This window comes from Heptranchias perlo, chromosome 5, assembly GCF_035084215.1.
Source record: "Heptranchias perlo isolate sHepPer1 chromosome 5, sHepPer1.hap1, whole genome shotgun sequence".
In the NCBI taxonomy this organism is placed as follows: domain Eukaryota; kingdom Metazoa; phylum Chordata; class Chondrichthyes; order Hexanchiformes; family Hexanchidae; genus Heptranchias; species Heptranchias perlo.
The window spans coordinates 131,783,656-131,805,268 of NC_090329.1; the positions used below are offsets into that span (position 1 = coordinate 131,783,656).

The 21,613-nt window shown below is 48.3% G+C and overlaps 1 protein-coding gene across 1 annotated transcript in view; it reads right to left on the bottom strand.

Moving 5' to 3' along the window:
- LOC137322209 (dynein axonemal heavy chain 8-like) overlaps window positions 1-21,613 on the bottom strand; it is a 1,675,662-nt gene that overhangs the window by 420,639 nt on the left and 1,233,410 nt on the right. Inside the window, exon 69 of the mRNA XM_067985325.1 lies at window positions 14,831-14,961. Coding sequence (XP_067841426.1) covers window positions 14,831-14,961 — 131 coding nt within the window. The remainder of the gene's footprint in view (window positions 1-14,830; window positions 14,962-21,613) is intronic.

Below are 21,613 nucleotides of genomic sequence, written 5' to 3' on the forward strand. Positions count from 1 at the left end.
TATGGACCCACGGTGAGGAATCACTGAAGAGACTACACGATAACATCAACAAGTTCCATCCCACCATCAAGCTCACCATGGACTACTCCTCAGAATCAGTTTCTTTCTTGGACACACGAATCTCCATCAAAGACGGGCACCTCAGCACCTCACTCTACCGCAAGCCCACGGACAATCTCACAATGCTCCACTTTTCCAGCTTCCACCCTAACCACGTCAAAGAGGCCATCCCCTATGGACAGGCCCTGCGAATACACAGGGTCTGCTCAGACGAGGAGGAACGCGATGGACACCTACAGACGCTGAAAGACGCCCTCGTAAGAACGGGATATGATGCTCGACTCATCGATCGACAGTTCCGACGGGCCACAGCGAAAAATCGCATAGACCTCCTCAGAAGACTAACACGGGACGCAACCAACAGAGTACCCTTCGTCGTCCAGTACTTCCCCGGAGCGGAGAAACTACGCCATGTTCTCCGCAGCCTTCAACATGTCATCAATGATGACGAACACCTCACTATGGCCATCCCCACACCTCCACTACTCGCCTTTAAACAGCCACCCAACCTCAAACAAACCATCGTTCGCAGCAAATTACCCAGCCTTCAGGAGAACAGCATCCACGACACCACACAACCCTGCCACGGTAACCTCTGCAAGACATGCCAGATCATCGACACAGATACCACCATCACACGAGAGGACACCACCCACCAGGTGCACGGTTCATACTCCTGTGACTCGGCCAACGTTGTCTACCTCATACGTTGCAGGAAAGGATGCCCCAGAGCATGGTACATTGGCGAGACCATGCAGACGCTGCGACAACGGATGAACGGACACTGCGCAACAATCGCCAAACAGGAGGGTTCTCTCCCTGTCGGGGAACACTTCAGCAGTCATGGACATTCAGCCACCGACCTTCGGGTAAGCATACTCCAAGGCGGCCTTCGAGACACACGACAACGCAAAATCGTCGAGCAGAAATTAATAGCCAAGTTCCGCACCCATGAGGACGGCCTCAACCGGGATCTTGGGTTCATGTCACACTACACGTAACCCCACCAGCGAACAAATGTTATCTGTTTTTAATATAACGGGTCATTGACTGTCTTCCTTCTCTCTCTCTCTCTCTCTTTTTTTTTGGGGGGTTGTATATTCAGTGGCCTTTTAGATGACACCTTTCTGTCTGCTCACTGTGATTGCCTTGGCAACGGGCAGTAATCACCAGGCATTGTTATGTGATCTTAAAATGCGAAGGATTCAAAATTGTCATTTGCACACCGCCTGAGGAAGGGGAAAGCCCCCGAAAGCTTGTGGGATTAAAAATAAAATCGTTGGACTATAACTTGGTGTTGTAAAATTGTTTACAATTGTTAACCCCAGTCCATCACCGGCATCTCCACATCATTTATAAATAGAGGCATAGAGTACAAAAGTAAGGAAGTCACCTAACAGCACTGTGGGAGAACCTTCACCACACGGACTGCAGCGGTTCAAGAAGGCGGCTCACCACCACCTTCTCAAGGGCGATTAGGGATGGTCAATAAATGCTGGCGTTGCCAGCGACGCCCACATCCCATGAAAAAAAAGTCATAATGAACTTTTATAAAAGGTTCGGTCACAAGTGGAATATTGTGTCCAGTTCTGGGCACCGCACTTTAGGGTGCAGAAGAGATTTATTAGAATGATTCCAGGTATGAGGGACTTTAGTTATGTGGATAGACTGGAGAAGCTGGGGTTGTTCTCCTTGGAACAGAGAAGGTTGAGAGGAGATTTGATAGAGGTATTTAAAATCATGAAGGGTCCAGACAGAGTGGTTAGAGAGAAACTGTTCCCATTGGCGGAAGGGTCAAGAACCAGAGGGCATAGATTTAAGGAGATTGGCAAAAGAACCAAAGGTGACATGAGGAAAAACTTTTTCACACAGCGAGTGGTTAGGATCTGGAATGCACTGCCTGAAGGGGTGGTGGAGGCAAAAGGGAATTGGATAAGTACTTGAAAATTAAAAATTTGCAGGGCTGTGGGGATAGGTCGGGAGAGTGGGACTAGCTGGATTGCTCTTGCACAGAGCCGGCGCAGACTCGATGGGCCGAGTGGCCTCCTTCCATGCTCTAACCTTTCTATGATTCTATGATCAGAAAAGGACTGAATATAATGGGCTCAGAGAAAGACAGGAAATGTGATCCTGGGCAGCATGAGGCTGTGCTGGAGAAAGACCACAACCGACGACAAACCTTTGTCACCTGCCAGCCAAAGGACAGCCTTGGCCAAAGAAATGAAATTCTGCAAGGGATGATTTGAATTCTAAAATGAAGTCTCCTAGCCATTATGGCAGCCTCATTATTTGCCCCAAGTCATATATCAAAAAATTGGGCGCCTATAAAATCGGTTGTGTGAAGTTGAGCATGTTTTTAGACCCATTCCTACTACCTGCAAGGAGCCACGGCACTAGCAGGGCCCCACGAAATTAGGGCCACTGTGTGGTCAAAAATTTTCATTGCTCAATACTGCAGAAAGCCTAGAGGAGTACAGAAAGTGCAGGGGTGAAATTAAAAAGGAAATTAGGAAAGCAAAGAGAGGACATGAAAAAATATTAGCAGGTAAAATCAAGGAAAACCGAAAGATGTTTTATAAATACATAAAGAGCAAGACGATAACTAAGGAAAGAGTAGAGCCTATTAGAGACCAAAAGGGTAAACTGTGTGTGGAGGCGGAAGACATGACTATGGTTCTTAATGAATACTTTGCGTCTGTTCACAAAAGAGGGGGACGATGCAGACATTGTAGTTCAGGAGGAGTGTGAAATATTGGATGGAATAAACATAGTGAGAAAGGAAGTATTAAGGGGTTTAGCATCTTTGAAAGTAGATAAAATACCAGGCCCGGATGAAATGTATCCCAGGCTGTTAAGAGAAGCAAGGGAGGAAATAGTGGAGGTTCTGACTATCATTTTCCAATCCCCTCTGGCTTTAGATGTGGTGCAGGAGGACTGGAGGACTGCTAACGTTGTACCATTGTTTAAAAAGGAAGAAAGGGATAGACCGAGTAATTACAGGCCAGTCATTCTAACCTCAGTAGTGAGCAAATTATTGGAAAAAATTCTGAGGGACAGTATTAGTCGTCATTTAGAAAGGCACGGATTAATCAAGGACAGTCAGCATGGATTTGATAAGGGAAGGTCGTGTCTGACTAACTTGATTGAATTTTTTGAGGAGGTAACAAGGAGGGTCGATGAGGCTCGTGCATTTGATGTAGTCTACATGGATTTTAGCAAGGCTTTTGACAAGGTCCCACATGACTGACTGGTCAGAAAAGTAGAAACCCATGGGATCCAAGGGAAAGTGGCAAGTTGGATCTAAAATTGGCTCAATGGCAGGAATTGAAGGGTAATGGTCGACAGGTGTTTTTGTGACCGGAAGGCTGTTTCCAGTGGGGTTCCACAGGGCTCAGTACTGTGTCCCTTGCTTTTTGTGGTATATACCAATGATTTAGACTTAAATGTAGGGGGCATGGCTAAGGAGTTTGCAGATGATACAAAAATTGGCTGTACGGATGATAGTGAGGAAGAAAGCTGTAGACTGCAGGAAGATATCAATGGGCTGGTCAGATGGGCAGAAAAGTGGCAACTGACCAGCCCTGTGGCTGCAGCACAGGTAGTGGCAGGTTGAGTGAGGCTGACCGTGAAAGAGATGCATGAGAGGGTGAGTATGAGATAGAGCCATGAGATTGTCTGAGGATTGGGTTGAGTGGTAGTGGCGGGATGAGTACTGGCGAGGTGAGTAAGTGCCGGTAAGATGAGGATGAGGTTTGAGTGGGTGTGAGGGGTGATATGACAGAGTAGTGTTGGCAGTGCAGAAGGAGGTGTGGGGTGGGGGCGGTGATGTGGCAGCCGGAGTGTAGGGGAATGAGTAAGTGTACTCACTTTGGCTGACCTAGTTAGGTCATTGCAGCGCCTCCTGCACTGTATGCAGGTGGGCGATATGTTGGTGGTACAGGTGACCTCCTCTGCCACCTTGAGCCAGGCCTTCTTGGTGGCAGAGGCAGGCCGCTTCCTCCCGCCCGCCGGGGGGAAGATCTCTGTCCTCCCCCTCCTCCTCACCCCATCCAAGTTTTCACAGTTTCTCATCCTAACTCTAGTGTCAAACTCTAGTGCCTGTGGCTGAAAACTGCTAGTTATGCTGTTTTTCTTGGGATTATGCTTGTTTCCCATTGCAGTTATGACAGGAGGCCAGCGGTAGTTGCATGGAATTTCAGGGGTAGTAGAAATTGAACCTTGTGGCACCCATTGTTCAGGTGCTACACAGCCATCTTAGGCCCCAAAATGGCGGACATGAAGCGCACACATAGAATCATAGAAGGTTACAGCATGGAAGGAGGCCATTTGGCCCAACATGTCCACGCCTGCTCTATGCAAGAGCAATCCAGTTGGTCCCACTGCCCTGCCCTATCCCTGTAGCTCTGCAAATGTTTTCGTTTCAAGTACTTATCCAGTTCCCTTTTGAAGGCCATAATTCAATCTGCCTCCTCCACCCCCTCGGGCAGTGCATTCCAGATCCTAATCACTCGCTGTGTAAAAAAGTTGTTCCTCATATCACCTTTGGTTCTATTGCCAATCACCTTAAATCTATGCCCTCTGGTTCTTGACCCTTCCGCCAATGGGAACAGTTTCTCTCTACCCACTCTGTCTGGAACCTTCATGATTTTAAATACCTCCATCAAATCTCCTCGCAACCGTCTCTGTTCCAAGGAGAACAACCCCAGCTTCTCCAGTCTATCCACGTAATTTAAGTCCCTCATTCCTGGAATCATTCTAGTAAATCTCCTCTGCACACTCTCAAAGGCCTTCACATCCTTCCTAAAGTGCGGTGCCCCGAACTGGACACAATACTTCAGTTGTGGCCGAACCAGTGTTTTATAAAGGTTCATCATGACTTCCTTGCTTTTGTACTCTATGCCTCTATTTAAAAAGCCCAGGACCCCGTATGTTTTTTTAAACCGCTTTCTCAACTTGCCCTGCCACCTTCAACGATTTGTGCACATATACCCCCAGATCCCTCAGTTCCTCTACCCCTTTTAGAATTGTGGACTCTAGTTTATATTGCCTCTCCTCATTTTTCCTACCGAAATGCATCACCTCGCATTTTTCCGCTTTAAACTTCATCTGCCACGTGTCCGCCCATGCCACTAGAGTGTCTATATCCTCTTGAAGTCTACCACTATCCACCTCACTGTTCACCACCCTTCGAAGTTTTGTGTCATCTGCAAATTTTGAAATTGTGCCCTGTACTCCCAAGTCCAAGTCATTAATATATATCAAGAAAAGCAGTGGTCCCAGCACCGACCCCTGGGGAACACCACTGCACACCTCCCTCCAGTCCGAAAAACAACCGTTCACCACTACTCTCTAACTCCTGTCACTTAGCCAATTCTGTATCCATGTTGCTATTGCCCCCTTTATTTCATGGGCCGCAATCTTATTAGCAAGCCTACCACATTAACGACTTGGATATGAATGTAAAAGGTATGATCAGTAAGTTCGCTGATGATACAAAAATTGGTAGGGTGGTAAATAGCGAGGAGGATAGCCTCAGTCTGCAGGACAATATAGATGGGTTGGTCAGATGGGCGGAACAGTGGCAAATGGAATTTAACCCGGAAAAGTGCGAGGTGATGCACTTTGGAGGGACTAACAAGGCAAGGGAATACACAATGAATGGGAAGACCCTAGGCAAGACAGAGCGTCAGAGGGATCTTGGTGTGCAAGTTCACAGATCCCTGAAGGCGGCGGAACAGGTAGATAAGGTGGTAAAGAAGGCATATGGGATACTTGCCTTTATTAGCCGAGGCATAGAATATAAGAGCAAGGAGGTTATGATGGAGCTGTATAAAACACTGGTTAGGCCACAGCTGGAGTACTGTGTGCAGTTCTGGTCGCCGCACTACAGGAAGGATGTGATCGCTTTGGAGAGGGTGCAGAGGCGATTCACCAGGATGTTACCAGGGCTGGAGCGCTTCAGCTATGAAGAGAGACTGGGAAGATTGGGTTTGTTTTCCTTGGAGCAGAGGAGGCTGAGGGGGGACATGATTGAGGTGTACAAAATTATGAGGGGCATAGATAGGATGGATACTAAGGAGCTTTTTCCCTTCGTTGAGGGTTCTATAACAAGGGGGCATAGATTCAAGGTAAAAGGCGGGAGGTTTAGAGGGGATTTGAGAAAGAACTTTTTCACCCAGAGGGTGGTTGGAGTCTGGAACTCACTGCCTGAGAGGGTTGTGGAGGCAGGAACCCTCACAACATTCAAGAAGCATTTGGATGAGCACTTGAAATGCCATAGCATACAAGGCTACGGACCAAATGCTGGAATATGGGATTAGATTAGACTGGGCTTGATGGCCGGCGCGGACACGATGGGCCGAAGGGCCTCTATCCGTGCTGTATAACTCTATGACTCTATGACTCTATGACCATGTGGCACTTTATCAAACGCTTTTTGAAAATCCATATACACCACATCAACTGCATTGCCTCATCTAGTCTCTCTGTTACTTCGTCAAAAAACTCCATCAAGTTGGTTAAACACAATTTGCCTTTAACAAATCCGTGCTGGCTTTCCCTAATCAATCCACACTTGTCCAAGTGACTGCTAATTCTGTCCCAGATTATCGTTTCCAAAAGTTTCCCCGCTACCGAGGTTAAACTGACTGGCCTGTAGTTGCTGGGTTTATCTTTACACCCTTTTTTGAACAAGGGTGTAACATTTTCAATTCTCCATTCCCGTATCTAAGGATGTCTGGACGATTATGGCCAGTACCTCCGCAACTTCCCTGTTACTTACCTCAGCATTCGAGGATGCATCCCATCCGGACTGGGTGACTTATCTATTTTAAGTACAGCCAGCCTTTCTCGTACTTCTTCCTTCTCAATTTTTAGCTCATCCAGTATCTTAACTATATCTTCTTTTACCGAGACTCTGGCAGCATCTTCTTCCTTGGTAAAGACCGACGCAAAGTACTCATTTAGTACCTCAGCCGTGCCCACTGCCTCCATGAGTCGATCTTCTTTATGGTCCCTAATCGGCCCCACCCCTCCTCTTACTACCCGTTTACTGTTAACATGTTTGTAGAAGACTTCTGGATTCCCTTTTATGTTGGTCGCCAGTCTATTCTCATACTCTCTCCTTGCCCCTCTTATATCCTTTTTCACTTCCCCTCTGAACTTTCTATATTCAGCCTGATTCTCACTTGTGTTATCAACTTGACGTCTGTCATACGCTGCTTTTTTCCACTTCATCTTACTCTCTATCTCCTTTGTCATCCAGGGAGCTCTGGCTTTAGTTGCTCTACCTTTCTCCCTCGTTAGAATGTACCTTGTCTGTACTCGAATCATCTCCTTTTTAAAGGCTGCCCACTGTTCAATTACAGTTCTGCCTACCAATCTTTGATTTCAATTTACTCAGGCCAGATCTGTTCTCATCCCACAGAAAATGGCCCTTCTCCAATTGAGTATTTTTACTTTAGAGTGGTCAGAGTCCTTTTCCATTGCTATTCTACATCTTATGATACTATGCTCGCTGTTCCCTAAATGCTCCCACACTGACACATACTTCCAAGCGGACCTGTGCAGCATGCCATTTTGGTACAGGAGGTGGTGCTCTCATCAGGAGCGCATGCCGGCAGGTTTTAAAGCAGGCAAAAAATATGCTGACCTTGCTCAGCACAACGTTATGCTAACAGGCATGAAGACCCTCTCACCAGCACTATTTAAAGGGATCCACAGTATCCACAGGTTAGATGCTGGTTTACTATTGCTGGCTACTTTTTGATTTCTGGTTGTTTTTTGCTGTGTTCTACCACTCTTCAGAGTTCACTTTGTCTGCACAGAGCGAGGTTTGCTACTTTTGCCCTGCCGTTGTTGTTGGCTCCACAAATTGTCTGACTGCAAACATGGATGATCTGGTAGGGCTGCATTTTGGAATCGAGCATGATTGTGAGCATCAAGGAAGATACCACAGAGCAGCACAAGCTGTCAGACTGGGGGGAGGAGGTGGAGGGGGGCATTCAACAGCAGATCATATCCACGAAGGGTCTTCAGGGAGCACTTCTCCTTCCCCAACTTTATTGAGGAGCAGTGTATGAAGTGCCTTCGCTTTACTAAGAAAGTTGTTACCGAGCTATGTCAACTGCTGCAGTCACAACTACTGCCACAAACCAGTGTTTGGACAGCACTGCCTGTAGCTGTCAAGGTCACCGTCACCCTCTACCTTTATGCCACGGGCTCCTTTCAGGCTGCAACAGGTGACATCAGCAATCGATGTATCAAAGAGGCTCTCTACATCATGAAAAATACTTGCATCTCTTTCCCCATTGACAGAGAGGGCATGAGGTTTTGCCTGCATGGCAGGCTTCCCCATGGTGCAAGGTGCCATTGACTGAATGCACATTGCCTTGCGTGCTCTCTATCAGCACCCTATTAATCAAAAGAGATTCTACTCCCTCAACGTACATCTGGTTTGCAACCACAGGTCTGTGCCCACTCTCCCAGAAGCAGTCACAACTCTTTCATTCTGCGCCAGTCCTCTATGCTGACTTTATTCCAACCAGGCCTCCGAGTTACAGGCTAGTTACTGGGTGACAAGGGATATCCTCTTCGGATATGTCTCATGACCCCAGTTAGGAAACGTGCACAGCTGCACAGCAGCACAGCGGGCCTACAATGAGCGCCATGCTGCCACAAGGAACATCAAAGAGCAAATAATTGGTGTGTTCCAGCAACGCTTCTGCTACCTGGACCATTCAGAGGAGCTTTACAATTTTTTAAAATTTTTTTTTATTCGTTCACGGGATGTGGGCGTCGCTGGCAAGGCCGGCATTTATTGCCCATCCCTAATTGCCCTTGAGAAGGTGGTGGTGAGCCGCCTTCTTGAACCGCTGCAGTCCGTGTGGTGATGGTTCTCCCACAGTGCTGTTAGGAAGGGAGTTCCAGGATTTTGAGTGAATATCCAGATTTATGTCATATGATGCAGGCTTCACAACGTCACCATCACGAGAGACCAGCCCTTAACAACACCAGCAAACCAAAAAATTCAGGAGGAGGTGGAGAAAGAGCAGGAGGAGGAAGAGGAGGAGAAGGAGAGGAGGAGGAAGAGGAGAAGAGGAGGCGACCAAGACAGCCACTATCTGCCCCAGCTCTCAGAGACGAGCTCATTGAGGAGCTATTCAATGACGTCAGATCTCCCATTCCCCATTCACCAACAGTCCCACAATCGTTAACTCTCTTCTTGCAACCACCATCACATTGTCTTCTTTTATTTCACACTCATTGTCTCGCTCTTACTTCACGACAAAGATAAATACCAACACCAAATCCAAATTACTATTCATCCTTGTGCATTCCCTTAGTGTCTGTCTTGGGTGTTCCTTTGTCTATCCAAGTGCTCCTACCAAGTTTTTTACCAATGAATAAATTTTGGGAGGTGGAAGGCTGCTGAGCTTCCATTGAGGACACTCCAGATAACCTTGGCGGACGACCTGGAGCAGCACTGGGCCTAGAGGGCCTGGCTGTAGACAGCACCATCTCGACCTGAGCAGCAGTTTGGGCTGGCTGGCTGGCTGAATGGCACCAGCAAGGGCCCTGATGGAGTGGCAGGCAGGAGAGCAGGAATACTGTCATCCTGAGAAAGGTTAGCAGGTTCCTCTTCCATGGAGCCAAGGCCACTCTCCTGGGGCACTGCTTCAGTACTCCTAGTGCTCTGCTGGAGAATAGAATACTAGAGTGATGTGAAAGCCCTGGAAACCCCTTTGAACAGTGGCCGTCAAAGCAAAGATGGCAGCAGTCTTAGTTTTCATGGCAGCAGTTCATGATTGGATGAAATCTGTCAGATTTGTCATGAAACGTTCCATCATGGTGGGTTCCACTGTGTTTCTGATGGAGCTGACTGCTCGTTCCACGTTGGAAAGAAAGGGCTCCATGTTCTCTGCAAAGCCATGCCCAAGTTGGTGCTGGACCCCGCCATGCTCCGTGACTTTGTGCACAAGCTGTCTGGCAGGTTGGCAATGCACCAAGTATTTCCTGGTATATGCTCATTAGCCAAGTTTGATAGCTTAGCCCATCGAACTCAGCATCTGAGTCCTCTGCATCAGAGCTAGTGTGTGACCTCGCTCTCGGGCAAGCTGGTGCCTGTGGCGTCCCATCCCTCTGCCCTAGTTCCTATGCACTTGTACTCTGTGAGTCACAAAGTGCAGATCCTGCTTCTAACCTAACCTCTAAGTGGTGTCAGAATCTGAGCTGTTGTTTGCAAGAGTGAAATCAAGTGATCATGCATCTTGTCTGTAGCTTATCATGCAGAGTGTGTTAGATGAGGATTGTCAGAAGAGACAAGGCTTTGGTATGACGAAATCCTGCTCAGCGAGTCCTCCACTCTGCCCCTTCCCATCACTGCCAGCACGGTCTCTGCAAAGGCATGATGGTGAATAGGCAATGGCTAACATTAAAAGAACAAATGCATGAATTGCAACAATTATACATTCCTTTCTGGCACAAAAATACAAAAGGAAAAGCGGCCCAACTATGGCTAACAAAAGAAATTAAGGATAGTATCAGATCCAAAGAGGAGTCATATAAAGTTGCCAGAAAAAGTAGCAAGCCTGAGGATTGGGAGCAGTTTAGAATTCAGCAAAAAAGGACCAAGAGATTGACTGAGAGGGGAAAAAAAGAGTATGAGAGTAAACTTGCAAGGAACATAAATGCAGAGTATAAAAGCTTCTACAATCATGTAAAAAGAAAAGGATTAGTGAATACAAATGCAGGTCCCTTACAGCCAGAAACGGGAGAATTTATAATGGGAACAAGGAAATGGCAGAGCAATGAAACAAATACTTGGGTTCTGTCTTCACAGAGGAGGACACAAATAACTTCCCAGAAATGCAAGGGAACCAACAGTCTAGTGAGAATGAGGAATTAAAGGAAATTAGTATTAGTAAAAAAATAGTGCTGGAGAAATTAATAGTGGATGCATTGTTTGTCATCCTCCAAAATTCTATAGATTATGGAACAGTTCCTGCAGATTGGAGGGTGGCAAATGTAACCCCACTATTTAAAAAAGGAGGGAGACAGAAAACAGGGAACTAAAGACCGGGTTAGCCTAACATCAATAGCAGGGAAAATGCGAGAGTCTATTATAAAGGATGTGATAATAAGACACTTAGAAAATATCAATGGGATTAGAAAAAGTCAACATGGATTTATGAAAGGGAAATCGTATTTGACAAGCCGACTGGAGTTTTTTGAGGATGTAGCTGGTAGAATAGATAAGGGAGAACCAGTGGATGTGGTTTATTTGGGGTTTTAAGAAGGCGTTTGATAAAGTCCCACATAAGGGGCTCGATGTTAGCAGGGCTGCGGGTTCGCGGCGGGGGGGGGGGGGGGGCCGGCGAAATCAGTCTGCCCCCCGTGCGATCGCAGGCTGATTGGATCCACTTACCTGTTGTTCCGGGTTCCCCACTGCTGATCTGCGCGTCGGGCGGGCTGCGCATGCGCAGTAAGGTCTGTCAGCTGGAGGAGCTCTATTTAAAGGGGCAGTCCTCCACTGACAGATGCTGCAACAAAGAGCAAAAATTACAGCATTGAGCAGCCCAGGGGGAAGGCTGCTCCCAGTTTAATGATGCTTCACTCCAGGTATCATTAGATGGGGTGAGGAGGAGGGAAAGGACAGAGATCTTTTCCCTGGCGGGCGGGAGGAAGTGGCCTGCCTCTGCCACCAGGAAGGCCTGGCTCAAGGTGGCAGAGGAGGTCACCAGCACCACCAACATATCGCCCACCTGCATACAGTGCAGGAGGCGCTGCAATGACCTAACTAGGTCAGCCTAAGTGAGTGCACTTACTCATTCCCCTACACCGTCTGCCACATCACCGCCCCCACCCCACACCTCCTTCTGCACTGCCAACACTACTCTGTCACATCACCCCTCATACCCACTCAAACCTCATCCTCATCTTACCTGCACTTACTCACCTCGCCAGTACTCATCCCGCCACTACCACTCAACCCAATCCTCAGACAATCTCACGGCTCTATCTCATACTCACCCTCTCGTGCATCTCTTTCACAGTCAGCATCACTCAACCTGCCACAACCTGTGCTGCAGCCACAGGGCATGCATCACATATATGCAGTAGGCAGCGTAAGGCAAATGTGTCGTGAGCATGAAGGGGATGCACAAGGGTGTTTGAGGGTTTGTCATGGTTTTCACTTATATTTAATTTCTGACCAACTCACATTACATATTATATTGGCACCACTACTGCCACGCCTTTGCGAATCTTGTCTGGTTTGTGCAATAATGACCTTTCCTGAGGATCACAATGAAGACCAACACCTGATGCCACCCATTGTGTCACTGCAGAGTGGGTGTAGGTGTATTTGCAGGGCTCTTTTGTGCAGACAACTGAGAGACGTCGGCGATGTCCCCGGTGGCACCCTGGAAGGATGCGGAGGAGAAGTTGTTGAGGGTAGTGGTGACTTTGACAGCGACAGGTAAGAAGATGGTGCTCGGGCCAACCGGTAGCAGCTCAGCATGAAGGAGGCTGCAGATGTCCACAACTACATGTCGAGTGACTCTGAGCCTCCGTGTGCACTGCTGCTCAGAGAGGTCCAGGAAGCTGAGCCTCGGTCTGTGGCGAGGGTAGTGCCCTCTGCGCTGCATCTCTCTCTGCGGTTGCCCTCCCTCCTGCTGTGCAGGTGGATATGTCACAGCACTCTGTTGTGGAGCTCCACGTGTCAGAGGTGGCCGGCGTGGCCGGCGAGGCTGGTGAGGCTGGTGATGCTGTTCGCTCTCCGAGGAGGTCATAACTGCAGCTACGGCAGCCCCCATCCGGAAGATGTACATCTGAGGGGATCCGCAAGGTAGGTACATGTCTCTGGACCCCGGGGTAAGTGTGCAAGTTGGTGAATTTGATTGTTAGGAGGAGGGTGGTGGAGGCCAAACTTTGTCCCAAGTGACAGAGTGGCCTCCTGCAATGAGCGAGGGTCTCCCCTCCACCTGTCAAATGGACCTTTGCAGCTGCCACAGGCTGACAGCTGCAACACGTCCATTTCAACTGGGGGCGTTTCCCCCAGTATGGGAAACAGTCCCAGTTGTCTATAAAATCCCACCCCTCCTCACATATTCCCTTAATCAGGTCTGTTAATGACCTGAAATACCTAAGTAAATACTTTCAAGTGGCATCCCGCTGGCTTTAATTGCCTGCGGGATTCCCACATGCGGGGGCTGTGCGCGCACGTCGGCACGTCTGTGGGGAACCCAGAAGTGAGCGGGTTGGAGCTGGGCTCCGGACCCGCTCCGGGATTCCCCGATTTTCGGAGCCCCCCCGCCAGGAACGCACCCGATAGCAGGTGTTAAAATGAAGCCCAAGAGGTTAGTGTGCAAAATTAAAGCACATGGGATTGGGGGTGATATACTGGCATGGATTGAAAATTGGTTAACAGACCAAGTAACAGGAAACGGACAGTAAGAATAAATGGGTCTTTTTCGGGGTGGCAAGCAGTGTCTCGTGGGGTACTGTAGGGATCAGTGCTTGGGCCCCAACTATTCGCAATATATATCAATGATTTGGATGAGGGAACCAAATGTAATATTTCCAAGTTTGCTGACGACACAAAACTAGGTGGGATTGTGAGTTGTGAGGAGGATGCAAAGAGGCTTCAAGGCGATTTAGACAAATTGAGTGAGTGGGCAAATACATGGCAGATGCAGTATAATGTGGATAAATGTGAAGTTATCCACCTCGGAAGGAAAAACAGAAAGGCAGGGTATTATTTAAATAGTGATAGATTGGGAAATGTTGATGTACAAAGGGACCTGGGCATCCTTGTACACCAGTCACTGAAAGCAAACATGCAGGTGCAGCAAGCAGTTAGGAAGGCAAATGGTATGTTGGCCTTCATTTCAAGAGGATGTGAGTACAGGAGCAAGGATGTCTTGCTACAGTTATACAGGGCCTTGGTGAGACCACACCTGGAGTGTTGAGTGTAGCTTTGGTCTCCTTACCTAAGAAAGGATATACTTGCCATAGAGGGAATGCAGCGAAGGTTCACCAGGCTGATTCCTGGGATGGCAGGACTGTCGTATGAGGAGAGATTGGGTCGACTAGGCCTGTATTCACTCGAGTTTAGAAGAATGAGAGGGGATCTCATTGAAACATATAAAATTCTGACAAGGCTAGACAGACTGGATGCAGGGAGGATGTTTCCCCTGGTTGGGGTGTCTAGAACGAGGGGTCACAGTCTCAGGATATGGGGTTGGACATTTAGGACTGAGATGAGGAGAAATTTCTTCACTCAGAGGGTGGTGAACCTGTGGAATTCTCTACCACAGTAGGGTGTGGAGACCAAGTCACTGAATATATTTAAGAGGGAGCTAGATAGATTTCTAGACACAAAAGGCATCAAGGGGTATGGGGAGAGAGCGGGAATATGGTATTGAGATAGAAGATCAGCCATGATCATATTGAATCGCGGAGCAGGCTTGATGGCCGAATGGCCCACTCCTGCTCCTATTTTCTATGTTTCTATAATGGGTGACAGGGTGTATCAACCTGCTGGTCCCCTACTGGTGGCAGCCTGATACATGTTGTGTGCCACCTACTCCTGCAAGAATGAGGGAATTGTGTTAGTGTGAGTCTTGCGATTAAATCATACAGTGTTAGGACCATTGCCCACTGTATGATTTCCCAAGAATATTGATGCAGTCTGGTCTGTGAAGGTGCTGAAAGATGAAGTTGAGATTTTCATTAATAATTATAAAATTACTGCAAATTTTCCACCTACCTGGTTAAAGTGATCTGAAAGATTTTATATCCAGCAATGAAGGATGCCAGCTTTGTAAAGCTTTGTTTTCCAGAACCGCCGACTCCTACCAGCAAAGCATTTCCACAATCTGTACGGATTATACGAGATATCTGCAAAAGAATTTTTTCTTGCTGTCAGAGGTACAATTTTTCTTTGTCAATGAATAAACAAAAGAAGCAGCGTAGCTGGTCAATGTTTATCATTCTCTTTCAGTGTAAAATCATAACAACGAAAACAAATCTAAATTTGCTTAACATTAAAATTTCAGGTTAATCCAGCTCCGATGATAATGTAATTAGATTTAATCCAATTGGCCAAGCTAAGGCTGCAGCTGGTTCATGATTTTAGGAAGGCTAATTCTACAAAAAATGACTGCTGATTTGGCAAAAGTGGACTGCCTGGACTATCCTACTAGAAAGGCATACAAATACTGAGGACAAATGGGTTGTCTTCAAAACTATTCTTAAACAAAAGAAAGCCATATTTGTCCCAATGGTCAAAAGAAGGGCACTTGAAATGTGCACAGGCAAATTAGATTGAAGCAGAAAGCATTTTATAAACTTAAGGAATTTAAGTCACAGGAGAACAGGGACAAATATCACAAGCAATTGAGGGAGATAAAAGCAGCCATTAGAGTGGCTGAAAGATCTCTGGAAAAGAAAATGGTGCACAATTGTGGTAGAAATAGCAAAAGCTTTTTCAGTTACGTCAGCAGTCAAAAGATCATTAAAGATCATATAGGACCACTGAAAGACAGTTCAGGACGTAACCAAACAGATTCTCAGGTTTTAGGAGGATTGTTTAATGACTATTTTGCATCAGTTTGCACTCCAGCTGTGGGATGCCTTGTATTAAATAACATTATAAATATTAAAATAGACGGAGATGTCATCTTGGATAGAATAGGAGATCTCAAAGTAGATAGGTCTCCAGGTCCAGATGGCATCCACCCAAGGATGCATGGGACAGATGCTTTTGAGACCCTTGCCGGTAATTTTCCATAGAACCATAGAATGCTACAGCACAGAAGGAGGCCATTTGGCCCATTATGTCTGTGCCGGCTATTTGAAAGAGTTATCCAATTAGCCCCACTCCCCCACCCTTTCCACATAGCCCTGCAATTTTTTCCCCTTCAAGTATTTATCCAATTCCCTTTGGAAAGTTATTATTGAATCTGCTTCCACCACCCTGCACTTTCAGGCAGTCCATTCCACATCATTACAACTCGCTGCTTAAAAAAATGTCTCCTCATGCCGCCTCTGGTTCTTTTGCCAATTATCTTAAATCTGTGCCCTCTGGTTACCGACCCTTCTGCCACTGGGAACAGTTTCTCAGTGGGTAAGCCGCCCAGTAAAATCGGTGCGTTCCCCACGCGATCGCGGGTAAATTGAAGCCACTTACCTTGGCTTCCGGGTTTCCCATTGGAAACCTGCGCAGTGGGCGGAATGCGCATCCACATCACAGGGTCTCACCTGGAGGAGCACCATTTAAAAGAGGAGCATGGAGCAGCCCAGGGGAAAGGCTGCTCCCAGGTTTAATGATGCCTCACTCCAGGTGTTACTGGATGGGGTGAGGAGGAGGAGAGAGATATTCTACCCGGCGGACGGGAGGAAGCGGCCTGCCTCTGCCACCAAGAAGGCCTGGCTCGAGGGGGCAGAGGAGGTCACCTGCACCACCAACATATCATTCACCTGCATACAGTGCAGGAGGCGCTTCAATGACCTAACTAGGTCAGCCAAAGTGAGTAAACTTATTCATTCTCCTACACTCCGTCTTCCACATCACCGCCCCCACCCCACAACTCCTTCTGCATTGTCAACACTACTCTATCACATCACTCCTCACACCCACTCAAACATCATCCTCAACTTACCTGCACTTACTCACCTCGCCAGTACTCATCCCACCACTACCACTCAACCCAATGCTCATACAATCTCACGGCTCTGTCTCATACTCACCCTCTGATGCATCTCTTTCACGGTCAGCCGCACCCAAACCAATGCATTCAGCGGTTGGCCACGTCACCATCACTCACTCACGCCTCTCTACTTTCTGCCCTTATAGGAGAAGACAGCCTAGAATGCACGGGAGAGGGAGAAGACTGGAGGGGGGCTGTAACATCAGGTCGTCCTCACGGATGCGGAGCAGGAGGCTCTTGAACTGAGCCGCACCCTCGAGTGCCTGTCAGTCGGGGACGCCGAGACTGGCACCCGACAAACGGCTGGTGACAGAACTTTAACATTCAGCACTCACAATAGCAAATGATGCCTTGCCATCTTCAGCACCTTAACATCTGTCATCATGCTTAATATTACCTTCTGTTCTCTTACAGGGCCTTCAGCAACCGCCGTGACGGCGGAGGGCGATTCCTCAGAGGACCTGCCGGCCTCTGAGGGGGCACCGTCACATCGGACCGAGCCATCCAACAGCGCAGATACACACACCTCGGTGGGTCGTCACTTAGTTGGGGTTGCACATGGTGAGTCACCACACACATGTGAGCATGAGCAGACACTGGTGGCAGGGGCAGCTGTGGAGAGTCCGCGTCAGTGGGAGCACTCTTCTCCAGGCTCTGCTCAGCTGGTCACAGATGCTGAACCCTGGGGGCCATCCATGAAAAAGAGAATAATCGAGGGGCAGCAGCACATTTGCGAGGTGCTGGAACAGGTGCCACATGCACTCTCCACAATCGCGCAGAGAATGGAGGAGTCCGAATCTTGCATGAGTGGAATGGTGGCACAGGTACAGGAGGGAATCTCTGTGATACTGTCACAGGGACGTGAGGGCATCTCTGAGATAGTGTCGTGGGTAAGTGCGGGAATGTCTGCGATGGAGGGAAGGCTAGCCTCCATCGAGGTTCAAGCACGGCTCAACAATGAGGCCATTGAGGCCTTGACAACGGCCGTTCAGACTCAGGATGAGCAACTTTCTGCCACCTTAAACAGGCAGGCAGATACACTAGCACTGGCCTTACAAGGCTGCACACATGTCCTCCAAACTGGCGTCTAGCAGAGTGGTAGGAGTGATGGAGAAAGGGGAGGTGGAAGTGGGGATGCCACTCAAAGCGCTTACACGTCTCACCTGTTGCCCCCCTCTCAACCAATACCCGCAATGCTGCCTCCTCTCCAGGTGGTCGAGTCTGCCCTTGCACAGGTGCAGGTGGAGAAGTCTTTGGAGGGGCCCTCATGGGCACCGAAACACAGAGGGCATTGGCCCAAAGCATCTAATCGGTCAGGGCATGAACAAGAGCAACCTGCCACTACCTCTGCTGCAGCCACAGGGGAAGCACCACTTAGGAGTAGCCGGAAGTGTAAGGCAAAGGTTTTGTGAGCACAAAGGGGATGCACAAGGGTGTTTGACGGTTGGTCATGTATTTTATTTATATTTGATATTTTTTCCACTCACAATAAGTCTTATTATTATCACTACTACTGCCACGTCTTGCCCATTCTTGACTGGCTTGTGCAATGTGTCCCTTTCATGAGGTTCACCATGAACACCCATACTTGATGCCACCCATTGGGTAACTCTACAGTGGGTGTAGGTGTATTTGCATGACTATTTTGTGCAGGGGGCGGGGGAGGGGGCTGGTGTGGCCGCTCCTCTGTCCAGGTGGTGAGGACTGGACTCTTCACACTGTCTGATGTTTGGAGAACCGTTCACATATCAGTGACTCCCTCGCCTCACAAGCAGCCAGGTGAGCCGCTGTTCAAATAATCCTTTGCATGGGTTGCTCCTCCTCCTCGGCCTCCTCCTCCTCGGCCTTCTCCTCCTCTGCCTCTTCCTCCTCCTCGTCCTCCTTCTCCTCCTCAATATGGGTGGCAGATGTGGATGGGGCCTCCTCCAGTGGCACCCTTCTCTGTTGTGTCATGTTCTGCAGGGCACAACAGACGACAATAATGTGTCCTACTCTGTCTGGCGCATATTGAAGCGCTCCCCCAGAACGATCAAGGCACCTGAAGCACATCTTGAGCAGCCCTATAGCATGCTTAATTGTAGACCTGGTAGCAATGTGGCTGTTGTTATATCGACGCTGTTGCTTGGTGGTGGGGTTCCTCAGAGGTGTCATGAGCCACGTGTGCAGGGGGTATCCCTTGTCCCCAAGGAGCCAGCCTTTGCGGATGTTGGATGCGTGGAAGAGGGGCGGGATGTTGGACTCCCGGAGGATGACGGAATCGTGGCAGCTGCCAGGGTATCTGATGCACACGTGAAGGAATCTCTTGCGGTGGCCACAGATGAGCTGAGTGTTGATGGAGTGATAGCTTTTCCTGTTGATGAACAGTCCTGGCTCGTGTGGAGGTGCTCGTATTGCTATATGGGTGCAATCCATTACACCCTGCACCCGTGGGAAGCCAGCCACAGCGTGGAATCCGACTGCCCTCTCCATCTGGCTGAGGTCATCCATGGGGAAGTTGATATAGTGCAAGGCCCTGCAAAACAATCCGTCGGTGACCTGCCTTATGAACATGCGTGCAGACAACTGAGAGACCCTGGCGATGTCCCTGGTGGCGCCCTGGAAGGATCCGGAGGTGAATAAGTTTAGGGCAGTAGTGACTTTCACAGCGATAGGTAAGAAGATGCTGCTTGGGCCAGCCAGGAGCAGCTCAGCATGAAGGAGGCTGCAGATGTCCGCGACTACCTGGCGACTGACTCTGAGCCTTCATATGCACTGCTCCTCAGAGAAGTCCAGGAAGCTAAGCATCGGTCTGAAGACCCTGTGGCAAGGGTAGTGCCTCCTGTGACGCTGCTCTCTCTGTTGTTGCCCTCTGTGCTGTTGTGCAGGTGCATATGGCGCAGCACTGTGTTGTGGAGCTCCACGTGGCAGAGGTGGACGGCGTGCCTGGCGAGGCTGGTGATGTTGCTCATCTTCGGATGAAGTGATGAATGCAGCCACGGCGCCCCTCATCTGATGGTGTGAGTTTGAGGGGGTCCGTAAAGTAGATAAATGTGCTTGCACAGCAGAGTTTAGGGTATAAATTAATAATTTAGGGTGGAAAGACAAAGGTGTTGCAGCCAAAACTTTGTCTGAAGTGACAGAGTGCCCTGCTGCAATAAACGAGGTTTTCCCCCCACCTGTCAAATAATCCTTTGCATCTCCCACTGGCTGCGGGCTGAAACATGTCTGCTTCAACAGGGAGTGTTTTCCCACAGCACGGGAAACACGTTGAGGATACTTGAAAATTGCACCCCTGCCAAAATCTCCTGTCAATGAGGTTGATCAAGGACCTCAACTATCTAAATAAGTATGTGAATTGTCATCCTGCCGGCTTTAATTGCCGGAGGGAGTCCCGCATGTGGGAGCTGCGCGCACCCGAACGCATCATTGGGGAACCCGGAAGTGGGCGGGATGGAGCCAGGCTCCGGACCCGCTCCGGGATTCCCCCATTTTACGAGCCCCCCGCCCCTAACGCACCCGCTCGGCCATCCGAAAATCGGCCCCCACGTAACTGAAGTCCCGCATCCCTGACACCATTCCAGTAAATCTCCTCTGCACCCTTTCTAAGGCCTTGACATCCTTCCTAAAGTGTGGTGCCCAGAATTGGTTACAATAGTCCAGCTGAGGCCTAACCAGTGATTCATAAAGGTTTAGTATAACTTCCTTGGTTTTGTACTCTATGCCTCTGTTTATAAAGCCAACGATCGCATATGCTTTATTAACAGCCTTCTGAATTTGTCCTGCCACCTTACATCCACCCCCAGGTCTCTCTGTTGCTACACCCCCTTTAAAATTGTACCATTTAGGTTCCATTGCCTCTCTTCATTCTTCCTACCAAAATGCATTACTTTACACTTCTCTGCGTTAAACTTCATCTGCCATGTGTCTGCCCCTTTCACCAATCTGTCTATGTTCTCCTGAAATCCGCTACTATCCTCCTCACTGTTTACCACATTTCCGAGTTTTGTGTCCTCTGCAAATTTTGAAATTAAGCCCCCTATACTCGAGTCCAGGTCATTAATATATAACATAAAGAGCAGTGGTCCTAATACTGACCCCTGGGGAGCACCACTGTCTACTTTCCTCTAGTCTGAAAAACAACCGTTCACCATTACTCTCTGCTTTCTGTCTATTAGTCAATTTCTTATCCACGCTGCCACTGCCTCTTTAATCCCATGGGCTTCAATTTTGCTAACAAGTCTATAATGTGCTATTTTATCAAATGCCTTTGAAAGTCCATAAACACATCATCAACCGCACTACCCTCATCAACCCTCTCTGTTATTTCATCAAAGAACTCAAGCAAGTTAGTCAAACATGATTTGCCTATAACAAATCCATGCTGGCTGTCATTTACTAATCCATATTTTTCCAAGTGACAATTAATTTTGTCTTGGATTATTGTCTCTAAAAGCTTCCCCACCATGGACATTAGGCTGACTGGCCCCTGTAATTGCCGGGTTTGTCCTTTTCCCCTTTTTTTGAACACGGGTGTAACACTTGCAATCCTCCAGTCCTCTGGCACTGCTCCCATATCTAAGGAGGATTGGAAAATTGTGGCCAGAGCCTCCGCACATGCACTCTAAACCTACCTTAGTCTGCTTCGCATTTACCCCTGTCTGATCCCTCCTATTTCTGAACTACTCTTTATTCTAATGCTATTTGTTTTTCCCAGTCCTCTGGGCACCTTGTTTTTCCTTTCTAATGCTTCGTTCTGGTGCCCCTCCCCCTGCCAAATTAGTTTATACCCTCCCCTACAGCACTAGTTATCCTCCCTGCAAGGACATTCATACCGGCTCTGTTGAGGTGCAACCCATCCATCT